At 39.1% G+C, this 13,985-nt stretch overlaps 1 protein-coding gene across 2 annotated transcripts in view; it reads right to left on the bottom strand.

Annotated features, from left to right (window-relative positions):
- Positions 1-4,180: 4,180 nt before the first annotated feature.
- The window catches only part of LOC148114918 (DGAT1/2-independent enzyme synthesizing storage lipids-like), a 36,635-nt gene continuing 26,830 nt past the window's right edge, over positions 4,181-13,985 (bottom strand). For both annotated transcript variants that reach the window (XM_087890569.1, XM_087890571.1), the window contains exons 5-7: positions 6,566-6,626; positions 5,563-5,702; positions 4,181-4,478 (exon numbers count right to left, since the gene is read on the bottom strand). In XM_087890569.1, the coding sequence (XP_087746695.1) occupies positions 4,374-4,478; positions 5,563-5,702; positions 6,566-6,626 (306 nt within the window). In that variant the 3' untranslated portion in view covers positions 4,181-4,373. The remainder of the gene's footprint in view (positions 4,479-5,562; positions 5,703-6,565; positions 6,627-13,985) is intronic.

The following is a 13,985-nucleotide window of genomic DNA, read 5'->3' as shown; positions in this document are numbered from 1 at the left end:
CCAGATAGCGACTGAGCGGGATGATGGGTCGATTAGTTGCAGCAGGAGGGTCGCAAAAGGAAATTTAACCGGGGAGCAGGGGGATGACAGGAAGGGCTGCGAAATTGAAATAATGAGTGGGAGGGGCAGGTATGACGGACGCAGGGGGTCATATCAAGTGTCGGGGGTGTGCATACGCTGTTTACGAGTGATTGCGCACTCCGGCCCCCAATGCGTGACTCGTGTCCTGGGTTGTGTAGAGTCTCAGGCCCAGGGTCCGCGGCTGATGTTGTGTACTGCCAGGTCGGTGGTTAATAAAGCCCCCCTCATTTGTGATCTTATTTTGGAGGGGGGTGCGGACCTGGCAGGTATTACGGAGACCTGGTTGGGCCAGGAGGCGCGGTCCCCCTCGTTGAGATGTGCCCGCCAGGTTTCCGTGCATTTTATCAGCCAAGGGCCCAGGGGAGGGGTGGGGGAGTGGCGGTGATTATTAGGGAAAGTCTTTGTCCGAGGGAGACCACTGTTCCTCAGATAGCCGGATGTGAGTCCCTTTGTGTGAAGTGGGGCCGTGGGGTGCAGATGGGTTTGCTGACTACGTACCTGGCTCCCTGCCACGTGGCAGCGACCCTGCCCGAGCTACTCGACGTCATTGCCGGGGTGGCAGTTGATACCCCCAGACTTATCGTCATGGGGGATTTCAACCTTCCATCCGCGGGTGAGGCATCAGAGGCAGCTCGGGAGTTCATGGCTTCCATGACGGCCATGGACCTGACCCAGTTAGTTCAAGGCCCAACTCACATAGGGACACACACTCTGGACCTGATTTTTGTCTCTGGTCAGTGGTTGAATGATCTTGGTAGAGGGGACCTAGATATTAAACCCTTGTCATGGACAGATCATTCGCTCCTCCAACTAGACTTTCCTACCGCCTTTCCCCACTGCAGGGAGACAGAGCCAACTAGATGGTTCCGTCCCAGGCGCCTGATGGACCTCGAAAGGTTCCTGACGGAGCTTGGGCCATTCTCTGAGACCCTAACACACGACTCGACTGAAGAGCTGGTGGCCGCCTGGGAAAGGGCGGCCGCCGGAGCTTTGGACCGCGTCGTGCCTTTGTGGCCTCTGACCCAATGCCGATCTCAACTGGCTCCTTGGTTCTCTGAGGAGCTGAAAGAGATGAAGCGTCGGAAAAGACGCCTAGAGAGCATTTGGAGGACTAGTCAATCTGATTCCGACCGGACACAGGTGCGGTCTTATATCAAGACCTACCTAGTGGCGATAAAAGCGGCAAAGTCTAACCACTTTTCCGCTCTTATCGCATCTGCAGAGAACCGCCCAGCCGCCTTGTTTAGGGTGACCCACTCCCTTCTCCGGGGGGGAGTGCGGAAGATCCCTTGCAGGGTCGTGCTGAGGATTTTGTGCAATTCCTGCATGATAAAGTCGCTCGGATTCGGGATGGCTTAGACTCCGACTGGATGAATCCACGGGAGGAGACGAGGGCAGGTCTTGAGAATGTTATTTGGGAGGAGTTTGATCCTGTGACTCCCGAGGATGTGGACAGGGTCCTGGGTAAGATTAGTGCCGCCACGTGTTTATTGGACCCGTGTCCCTCCTGGTTGGTGCTGGCCTCCCGGGAGGTTACACGAGGCTGGCTCCAGGGGATTATAAGAGCTTCTTTGAGTGAGGGTGCCTTTCCTGCCACCTTGAAAGAGGTGGTAGTGAGGCCCCTCCTCAAGAAGCCTTCCCTGGACCCGGCTGAATTAGCCAACTATCGTCCAGTCTCCAACCTTCGTTTTGTGGCGAAGGTTGTTGAGAGCGTGGTGGCACGACAACTTCCCCGGCACCTGGATGAAGCTATCTATCTGGACCCGTACCAGTCGGGCTTCAGGCAGGGGTACAGCACAGAAACGGCATTGGTCGCGTTGGTGGATGATCTCTGGAGGGCTCGGGACAGGGGTTGCTCCTCTGTCCTAGTCCTATTAGACCGCTCAGCGGCTTTTGATACCATCGACCATGGTATCATGCTGCAGCGGTTGAGGGGGGTAGGAATAGGGGGCACCGTTCTGCGGTGGTTCTCCTCCTTCCTCTCCGACCGCTCGCAGTTTGTGTTGGCAGGGGGACAGAGGTCGACCTCGAGGCATCTCGCATGGGGAGTGCCGCAAGGGTCGGTCCTCTTGCCTCTCCTGTTCAACATTTATGTGAAGCCGCTGGGTGAGATCATCCGTGGTTTTGGGGTGAAGTGTCACCTGTATGCTGACGATACTCAGCTGTACATCTCCACCCCAGACCACCCCAACGATGCCCTTGATGTGATGTCCCGCTGCCTGGAGGCTGTGCGGGCCTGGATGGGGAGGAACAGGCTCAGACTCAACCCCTCCAAGACCGAGTGGCTGTGGCTTCCGGCGCCCCAATATAGTCAGCAGGTGCCATCGCTGACTATTGGGGGTGAATCCTTGCCCCCCACAGAGAGGGCTCGCAATCTGGGTGTCCTCCTGGACGCACGGCTGTCTTTAGAAGAGCACATGACGGCCGTGGCCAGGGGGGCCTTTTATCAGGTTCGCCTGATTCGCCAGTTGCAGCCCTTTCTGGATCGGGACGCCTTGCGCACGGTCACTCATGCCCTTGTCACCTCCCGGTTGGACTATTGTAATGCTCTCTACATGGGGCTCCCCTTGAAGAGCACTCGGAGGCTCCAACTGGTCCAGAATGCGGCCGCGCGGGTGGTTATGGGTGCAACTGGTTGCGCCCACATGACACCCCTCCTGCGCGAGCTGCACTGGCTCCCAGTGGTCTTCCGGGTGCGATTCAAGGTGTTGGTTACCACCTTTAAAGCGCTCCATGGCATAGGACCCGGGTACCTTCGAGACCGACTTCTGCCACCAATAGCCTCCCACCGACCAGTCCGCTCCCACAGAGAGGGTCTCCTCAGGGTGCCATCGGCCAAGTTATGTCGGCTGGCGACACCCAGGGGGAGGGCCTTCTCTGTGGGAGCCCCAGCCCTGTGGAATGAACTGCCCCCGGAAATACGTAAGATCTCTGGGATTTTAATTGGAGCCTAATTATTTAATGATTTTAAATTTTAATTGTTGTTTTGTTTCTGTGTTTTTAAATAGGCTGTACACCGCACTGAGTCCTTCGGGAGAAGGGCGGTATAGAAATAAAATTATTATTATTATTATTATTATTATTATTATTATTATTATTATTATTATTATTATTATTATTATGGGTCCCGATGTTTTCTTTTCTGTGCGAATTCGGTCCAAATGACTCTTTGAGTGTTTAATGTTGCCAACCCCTGCCCTAACTGTAACTATTGCTTACAGATTTTAGAAGTTCCATGAAAGGGAACCAGGAGAGGTTAATCTGTAAAAAAAAAATAACTAACCTGAGAATAATTAGCCTCAGGCTGGGAAAACCTTAATTTCTTATGTCTTCAGAGTTTCCAGTAATTCTTCCTTAAACCAGTCTGACACATCCATAGATAAAGTTTTCACATTCAAAAGTACAGATAAGTTTATCCACACATATCTTGCCACGCATAGCTTTGTAAACTGTGACACCTACAGCAACATATATTTTTATATTCCACATGACCCCAGAACACTGCAACTGTCATAAATTTGAGTCAATTTATCATCACGTAACCTATACACTAATATCCTGCTGCACAGAATAAAATACTCTTGTCAATTGCTTTGTAAAGAAAGCAACAGTGGTGGATTGCTACTGATTCACCCTGGATTGGGGGAACCGGAAGCAGTGGGGGTGGGAGGCTCCGCCCACTCGCCCGGACTTCCGCATGCGCAGAAGCATCGCGCACAAAGGTGCGCATGCCCACAAGCGAACCGGTAGCGACAGGATTTGAATCCCATTACTGGAAAGCAAGACATACTAACTTCACAAAATTCCTACAGTCTACTAAGGAAGTTATCTAAAAAATATTAGATAAGGCAAGACAGGTTTCCAGTAATTGTTTTCAAAGTGTTTAATGAGAAATCTTTTTATGATAGCACTATACACTCTTAATTTTTTCAGAGTATCGACATCAGAGTAACTGGTCTATATCTTGCTGTGTTTCCTTTTTCCTCCTTTTTGAAGATTAGAATATCAGTTGGTCTTATCCAGTCATCTGCCAGTTCACCAGGATTTCGCAAACATAATTCATAAGGGTTTGGGGAAAGAAATCATGTAATGCTTTTGGTATTTTAGAATGCAATTTAATCTGGTCTTGAAGATTTAAACACATTGAAGAAATAAATGTTTTCACCCCATCTCAATCTTTCCCCGACATTTTGTTTTCAAAAAGTGCCTGATGGAACTCATGCACTACACATACACATATATTAGTTACATATATACATATATTATCCACAGAGATTGTTGATGTTATATCACTATTTATCTTTGTTATGTGCTTCAAAGCGTTGCCTAAGAGCATGCAATATGCCTCCTGGGATTTTCTGGTGTTTATCCCGTAAATCTTCTATTGCCCTTTGAGCCTGTTGGAGCAGTGGAGTGGCATGAGGTGGGATGGAATGGGGGAGAAAAAAGGAAAAAAAGGATTTAATTTAGATTTATGGTTCAGGAACTATTGCAAGAACATTCCAGAACTAAATATACAGTATATGGACTCTTTAACTGAACACACCACATATTTAAACATATATATAAAATTCTAACTTGCTCTTCATTGCAGTCATTAACATATATTTGAAAGCCAATGTTATCTTTGATTTTATCTTACGGCAAAGATTTTTTTTTGTCTCTTCCTACTCATGCTATACCATTCATAATCCGATAAATCACATTTTCCTATAAATCTGTAAATATATGGTATACAACCATCTGTCTCTTTTGCATACTGTCTGCAAAACAGTATGCAAAAGATCTACAGTCTATTGCATACTGTAACCAAGAGTAAATTCATATGAGTCAGAATAAGACCATGGTAAATGGAGTTGAACATTTCCAGCAATGTCTAGTTAAAAAAAATTCCTCCTTTGCATCATGAAAACACAAACTTTCATCCATTTCTCCTTCTTAGAAATGGCCCTGCAGAAGAGTTGGAATTCTGCAGTATGGCTGGAGATGTTGTTCAAGTCTTCTTCTACATTGTCTTATCCTGACCTAGGCTAAACTGTCTGCTGCACACAGCAGTATCATTAAAAAGCAGAATGCATGCTGATGCCTCTTATTTAATTTGCTCCTAACTGTGGTTTGTTGAATAAACCATAATTGGATGAATTCACCTTTTATTTGAAAATATAAACTTATTGGGTAAGAAGAGGTTGAGCCCTCTATGGTGAAGCTTTAGTGTGATATATATTTGATGGATATTTTCATTTATGCATGCTGTTAATCATATTCTGTAGCTTGCATAAGTGCTGTTTAACCAGTAAGGGATGGATGGATGATAATCTTACATTGACACTTATGTACCAAACACTCAACAATATTTATGCACCTCTAATTAATGTATTTCAATAACTGTTTGCAAATAGTTATTATAGATCTTATAATTTCATAAAGAATGAAGTTTTAATTTGAATGGATATTTTCCCCTTACAATAGAAATACACTTACCTTTTCAGCTAATTTTTCAGGAGTTATATCTGGATCATATGGAATTGGTTTTCCAATATGGGTTATAAGTTTAACTGGAAACATTCCACACACTGGAAAGGGTAACCATCGGTTTCGCTCATATAACCATCTCATTGCTCCTGGGTACAAGTTTTAGAAAATCTCAGATATGCATATTAGCAGATCGCCAAGAGTTTCATATTTGACTTTGTTAGCAGCTTATATTTAAATGAAATAATTATTACCAGCACTGGAATCAACTAATGGAAAATGTTTGCAGTATACAGAAACAAGAAAATAAGCCATCATGTTTAGAGCCTTACAGTTTGCAAAATACAATTTAGATTAAAAAGTTGTAAAAAAAATAGAATTAGGAGAAGCAAGCTAATCCTGACACATAAATAGACATACAAATACAATTAGCCTGACAGACAGCAGGCTGATAGATAAGTAGACAGATAAACAGACAAGACAGGCACACTTTCCAGGATAAATACCAATTCATTTACAGAATATGGATAACTTTGCTGAATTTCCATAATTTCTGGGTCATCCCTATGCCTTGTAATCCCATGACATGACATCACTTATGGGAAATGTATTAAATCAGTTTTTCTACCAAAGCTCTGGTGTACTGGAATATCTATGCATGCATCAGTGGTGGGTTGCCTCCGGTTCACATTGGTTCTATAGAACCGGTAGTAAAACCGGTGGGAGGCTCCGCCCACCGACCCCGACGTCATCTGAAGAGAGAGCATATACAGTTTTTTCTCATTTTAGGATAAAACTCATACCTACCACCTCTTAAACAGTTTTCCTAGCAATAAAATGAAAATAATCCCAAATTAATGTACCCCAATTAGATTTTTACTTTACTTAGAACTCAGATTTAGCTATTCTTGCTTGAATCATTCAAATTAAACATGGTAAGCAAAGATGCAGATGTATAAATTTATAATCTTAAATTAATAACATTCCCAAGAATACATAAAGTTTTACTTACTTATATTTACATATGTCATATATCCTTCTCTAATATTTTGTGTAAACAAAGGAATGATTGGCTAGAAGAAATAAAAGAAACAAATAATGAAATTCTTTTAGTTACAGTACATGAAAGGAATGAAATGTATTGTTTGGACATAAAATACGTCAATTAAAAGGTTATATTGATAAACTGGGACTTCCGGTTGGTGCAGCGCGATCCAGTTGGGGGAATAGCGGGGCTCTAATGAGCCCCGCAAAAACCCCGACTGTCGAGCCGCCGCCAACAGGTCTGCGGACCTACCCTGTCCTGTAGGGACAAGGGGAGAGAGAGGGACCCCTTGGACAGCTGAGAGGAACGGACGGGTTCCTCGGGGCCGGAGGAAGCCCTCTGAAGTCAGCGGCGGGGGAGCGGCAGCCATGGCGGCTGCGTCAAAGCTGGGGCCAACCGGGAAAGCATTGTGCTGAAGGAAGAAGGAAGGAAAAAAAAGTGTGAAAGAGCGAAGAGTTCGGAAGCCGGTTAAGCAAGATTCAACCCAGGCGGGAACAGCGTTTTAAATTTTGGATATTTACAAGTGAGTCCCTAGCCTTAATTAGCGGCTAAAGGCTATTGGGGCAAGAAGACCTAGCAAAATAATTTAGAGGAGGAAAGGACCCTTTAATGAATCATTGTGATTACTAACTCACTAGGAATGATCGTTGTTCGAAAGTTATAAAAATTTGAAAATCCCTTTTTTCTAAATGGCAATGGATTATTTCTGAAAAGAGAAAGAGGGAAGGAGCGATAAACAGGAATTTTTTAAAGCAAGGGGAAAAGACAAGCGGAACTTTCTAATGGACAAAATGGAGGATAGCTAAGACGAAGTGAAAGTGCAAATTGTGGATTGCAAGCAGCTGAAAGAGAAACTATGTGTCTTGCTATTTAAATTGGATTCTTTTGGAAACAACCAAGGAGCCTTGATTTTGGAGATATCCAATCTGTCTATTGGAGATTTTATTGATGAAAAGAAAGAAGAAATAAAATGGAACAATTTAAAACTGAATTAATAGGCATAGCAACAAAACAAGGGTGTGGCAACAAAAGAAGAGACGATGATATTATACAAAGAACTGATACTACAAAAGAAATAAACTTTATAGAATTTTTAACTCTGAGAATAGGGAAATTGAAAAGGAGCTTTTCTTTAGACAGATTGGAAAAAGAAGAAATGGAATATAATGGGTACCAAGATAATAAAAATAATACACTCTGATTAAAATGGAAATGCAATGTTTAATGCCTATTTGAAATTTGAATACTGATAGGAGTCTTTTTATTTTCATTCCTTTTAAATTTGACTATATAAATATACATAAATTAATTTGGTTATGAAATAAGACTACAAATGATTGAATGAAAATTTGATTTCTTAAATGTTTTAATGCTTAAATGAAATTTTGAATTTCAACAAGAGTTATCCATAGATTTAATAGTTGGATTGATATGAGGTATTTTTCTCGCTTTTTTTTCTTTCTTCTTTTCTTTCTTTTGCTATTTTCTTTGCATTTTATTTTTATTTTCTCTCTTTTCTCCCTTTTTGTTTCCCTTCTTCCTTTATTACTTTTTACTTCCATTCCCTTTAAATTTGATTTTACAAATACACATATTTGGCCATGAAATAAGATTACAAATGATTGAATGGGAATATGATTTTTTAAATGTTTGAATGCTTAAATGAATTTTTGGGTTTTAAAATAAATATGAAGAGAGATGATTTTAAAGGAAATTTATAATCCAGGAGAAAATATGTGAGAAGATATCTGTTAAAATTTATATTGAGTAAAAAATTGTGGGAGAATGTGTTGAAAAAGCAATTTACGCAATATGTTGTGAATTAGTTAAAATAAAACAGCCAAAATAATAGATGTAGGCGTGGAGGAAAGCATGCTGGTAATACCAGCCAAATAAGAGAAGGAGATTTGGAGGAGAAGATGCTGGAAATCAGCCAAAAAAAAACCCATCCTGGAAATCAGCCAAATAATAGTGGGAGGTTTGGAGGAGATTATGCTGGAAATCAGCCAAAACACTATATGCTGGAAATCAGCCAACAACGGGTGGAGGTATGGAGGTGATTATACTGGAAATCAGCCAAAATAAAGCATGCTGGAAGTCAGCCAAACAAAAGCTGGATGTATGGAGGAGGATATGGATTTTGAGATAAATTTGTGTAATATATGTAATATGTAAATATGTAAAAATATGTAAAACTAAAGGTAAACTGATAAAGTTTAAGATTTAAAGATTTGATGAAGGGGTCTAGAGATTAAGAAATATGGATAGAACTTTGATTTATAAATTGAAATAAAAAATAGAGCTGTACTTAATCTGAAATTAAGATGCGTGGTGAAAATTGTAAGGTAAATAATCAGACCAAGAGGTTAGAATATTTTTTGTTTATGTTTTGATATTGATGTTAAAAGGCGTAATGAAGGGAGCTTGGAAAAGAACCAAAAATAATTGAATTTATAAATGGGCATAACAATGAATTAAGCTTGTACTTGGAAATTAAATTGGTGGTGATATAATAGAATGGTTCTGATCAAGATACTAGAATTTATGTTAAAAAATTCTTATGTTTTGATTTTTAAATTTAAAAGATGTAATGGAAAATTATGAACGGACCTTTTTTTTTTAAAAAAATTAAGCGATTGTACCTATCTATGACCGGATTGAGACTTTGCTCTTGAAAGAGATATATTTTATGTTTTATGTTGGAAAAAAAAAATATTTTGGAAAAAAAAAGATTATATTGATAAACTAGTATGAATAATATATTGTATAATGTCAATGTATTTTTATGATGTCCTATCTGTTATTTTCAGCAGTGGCATTATTGTACTAAATGTAGTTCAGCTACTGACATGATGAACTTCTTTCCTTAGTGCTGAAATTTCATGCTCGTGCATCCAAAAGATCCTGATTTATAAACTAATATTAAACTTCAGTTTTATTTTTCACATAACTAATATGCCAAAGAAAGACAAAGGCAAGAGTTGAATGAAAACATTGCAATTCTTTTTTTATTGAGTGTTTACTACCCTGTCCTATAACTTTGCCCATATTTGTTACAGATAAATCGACTCCTTCTGATCTGTTATTGGCATCTAGCATCCTTGGGCAAATGCTGAATTTCAGTGTTTTTCATAAGACAGGGATCATCATGTGAGCTCCATTCTGCAATTTTCCAACTGTCACTTGGTCTTTCATACTTCATTCTAGGCAAGGGAATAGTGTGACCACCTATTATTTAAGATTTTGGTGAGAAATAGATTATTCCTTCTCACAGTGGTAATTTGAGTGTTTGGCTGATTGTTTGCCTTAGTCATGGCTTCAGCCATGAAGAATATATATGTGCATGTGCTCTCATTTTTATATATCTTCATAAATCAAGGTAGAACTACGCCGCCTTCGGTCTGACCTAAGCGTAGTACACAAAATTATCTGCTACAAGTGTCATGTTTACATTTCACTCTTAAAACAAAACTTTGAAGATTGATTACTGGAGCACAGATGTGTACTTTATCTTTTTTTTATATAAATTTTTAAATATTTTTATTAATAATAAAAAAAACAAACCAACATAAATACATTAAACCAACATACAAAATGGACAAACATCAATTCAGTCCAATGACTGACTTTTAGAAGTTACTAAAACGGTGGGTTATTTTCATATTTCTATTTGTATCTGTATCTACATTCACATATTTACATGGTTATATATGTATATATATAATTGACTCCTTGTTTACTTCTATGCATTTCTATTGAATAGTCGAAAATTATCTTTATATTCCTATTTTTGCCTCCAGCCAGCTGTACCATCTTTGCCATACTAAATAGTAATCAGTATCGTCTTTCTCTTGTATTTCTTTTGTGAGCTTATCCAATTCTGCACATTCTGTAATTTTAGCTATTATTTTGTCCTCTGTGGGTAACTGTTCAGATTTCCATTGTTGGGCAAAGAGTATACGTGCTGCTGTGAGGATATGGATGATCAGATATTTTATTTCTTTGGTATATTGTGCTGTGATTATTCCCAATAAAAAGATTTCCGGCCTCATTTCCAGTTTTTGTTTTATGATTTCTTCAATCGTTATTTTAATTTGTTGCCAGTATTGTTTTGCCCTTCGGCATGACCACCAGAGATGATAATATGTCCCTTTCTGTGATTTACATTTCCAGCACATTGGAGATGTATTTGGGAACATCGTGGCCAGGCGCGCCGATGGGAGGTGCCATCGGTAGAACATTTTGTAAAGGTTTTCCTTATAGGGTATAGACAATGTCATCTTATAATTTATCTTCCACAAATTTTCCCACTTATCCAGTTCAATAGTATATCCTATATTTTTGGCCCATGTTATCATATTCTCTTTGACGACCTTCTCTTCTAATTTGTATTTTAGTAGGTACTTATAAATTTTGGTAATCATTTTCTCATCTGTACTTTGTAATATTTTATCCAGTTCATTTGGTTCATTTTGGAATCCGAATTGTGCCCGATCAGTTTTGTATCTTGATTCTATTTGCATGTATGGCCACCAATCAATGTCTATACCCTGATTTTGTAATTCTTGTCTTGTTTGTAATTCTCCTTCACTGTTCAGTAGTTCTTTATAACTCCTCATTTTCTCTATATCCATGGCGTTGGGATATATTAGTGCTTCCATTGTTGATAACCATCGTGGAATTTTAGTATAGTGCTTTCTAATCTCTTGCCATGTTTTGTACAGTGATTCTCTGATAATATGTTGCTGGAAATATCCATGGTGCTTGTCCTTTCTCTCCCACAAAAAGGCATGCCATCCGCGTTGTAATTCAAAGCCCTCTAGTAGTAGCATTCTTTTATTCTTGAGATCTATTGTCAGGTATGCTTCCTTCAATATCCAGGAAAGGAAAACCCAAACTCAATCATTTTGAAGAGATTAGTAGATTGTCTTCTCTAATTGTTATTGCTTTAGCAGTAAGCCAGATTCCTAAATACTTTATTCTCTTTACAATTTGTATTCCTAATTTATCTTCTAGTTTTGTCTCCTGTACCTTTGTCAAATTCTTTGTTAATGCTTTAGTTTTTTGTTTGTTAATTTTAAGCCCTGCAACTCTTCCATATTCCTCTATCTTTGCTAAAAGTTTGGTTCCTGTTATTTCCGGTTGCTCCATTATAAATACCACATCGTCAGCGAAGGCTTGCAATTTGTACTCTTCTTTCCGTGTTCTCAAACCTTTTATTTCCGCATCTTTCCTAACTTCATTTAGTAATATTTCCAATGAAATTATGAACAGTAGTGGGGATAAAGGGCAACCCTGTCTCATACCCTTTTGTATATCCAGATTTTCAGTCATATCTCCATTAATCATAATTTTGGCCGTTTGGAAGGAGTATACTTTTCTAATCATATGTAAAAATTTGACACCGAAATCCATGGCTTCTAGTTGCAATATGAGGAAATTCCAATTTAGATTGTCAAATGCCTTTTGTGCATCTAAAAAGATTAAGGCTACTTGTTTATCAACTCTTTTCTTGTAATATTCCAGGACGTTGCTAATTGTTCTTATGTTGTTTTTGATCTGTCTTCTTGGGACAAAACCATTCTGATCTGTATGTATGTATTTATAAATAATTATTTTCAGTCTTTGTGTTATAACCAACCACATTTGTAGTCTACATTGAGCAATGAGATCGGCCTATAATTTTTAACTTGTGTGGGGTCTGTATCTTCTTTGGGGATGAGTGTAATAATGGTTTCGGTCCAGGATTTGGGAATTTCTGCTTCTAATAATGCATCATTGAGAACTTGGAGTAACAATTCATCCATTGCATTTTGACAGTTTTTGTAAAACTCTGTTGGTATTCCGTCCGGGCCTGGAACCTTGTTATTTTTCTGCTTTTTCCTTGCTTCCACCAGCTCGGACATCGTAATTGGTCTATTTAATGCTTCTCTAATTTTGTACTCCTCTAATTTTGTAATGTTTGTTTTTCATAATTATTCCTTAATGTCTTCATCCCGGATCTCTTCTTTCTTGTAGAGACTTTGAAAAAAATCTTTGACTATACATTTTTTATCTAGATTGGTATGGTATATTTGTCCTTTTTCGTCCTGCAATTGAAATATTGTTCTCCTTTCTTTTTCTTTTTTCAGTTTATATGCTAACCACCGCCCCGTTTTGTTTGCGTGCTCAAAATGTTTCTGTTTTGCTAGCTTGATTTTCTGTGCAATTTCTGTCTGGGTAATCAGATTGATTTTATGTTTAGTAAGATTTAATTTTTCTTTTATTGTTTTGTTGTGGGGTTCCTTCTGCAATTCTAGTTCATATATTCTGAGATGTTCTAACAACTTATTCCTTGACTGTTGTTTCTCTTTATTTTTTTTTGCCATATACGCAATTGTAAGACATCTTATGTATGCTTTAATTGTGTCCCAAAGGTTTTGAAGCGATGTCTGTTCTTTAGTATTTATTTGTAGGAACATTTTAACCTCTTTCTCAATCATCTGTATGTATTCCTTATCTTTTATTATTCCCGTGTCCATCATCCACCTCCTTTGCTTTCGATGTCCTTTCCATACTATTTTAATGGGGTTATGGTCTGCCCAGGTGTTCGCTGCTATTTCGATATCTTTTACTTCCTCTCTGAGGTCCGAAGTCATCCAGGCCATGTCGATCCTAGACCACGACTGGTGTGGGTTCGAGTAATATGTATACTGTTTTGTTTGTATGTTTGCCTCTCTCCATACGTCGTGTAAGTGCAGTTCATTGATCATGTCTTTGAAAGAGTCCGGTAGAATTTTCTTTCTAGTTTTACTTTGTTTGTTACTCTGATAGTCTTTTTCTATGTCCATGATTGCATTGAAGTCTCCTACCATGCAGATAGTTTCGTATTCCAGGTCTTTGATTATGTTATGTAGCTTTTTAAAAAAGTCATTTTGGTTTCCATTGGGTGCATATATAGATATTAATAATATTGTTTTGGATCCTGTTTGTATTTCTATTATTAAGATACGTCCTTCTGTGTCTGCATATATTTGTTTTGTTTTTAGGTGTTTCTTTACATATATTACGACTCCTCTCTTTTTTTGGTCTCCTAGAGATGCATATAGTCTTCCTAATCTTTGATTGTCCAATAATTTTTGGTGCTGTCTTTTGATATGTACTTCTTGGAGTGTTATGATATCTATTTCTAGTTTTTGAAGTTTTGTAAGTGTCTGTTTTCTTTTGGCTGGTGAATTAAGTCCGTTTATATTGATTGAAATAAGTTTTAGCTCTCTTTCCATCTCTCTTTATTTATCTATTCGTTGTTTTCAGTCTTTTTGTGTTTCTAGTAATTCTTTGCGTTTTTTCCCTCGCTGCCTCTCTCTCCATTCTTTCTCTTTCCAATCTTCTCCCCTCTTCTTGATCT

Source organism: Pantherophis guttatus, chromosome 3 (assembly GCF_059756535.1).
Source record: "Pantherophis guttatus breed Tessera chromosome 3, ASM5975653v1, whole genome shotgun sequence".
NCBI classification, from domain to species: Eukaryota; Metazoa; Chordata; class Lepidosauria; order Squamata; family Colubridae; genus Pantherophis; species Pantherophis guttatus.
The sequence above is the reverse complement of the archived record's forward strand: the minus strand, read 5'-3'. Positions and strand labels throughout refer to the sequence as shown.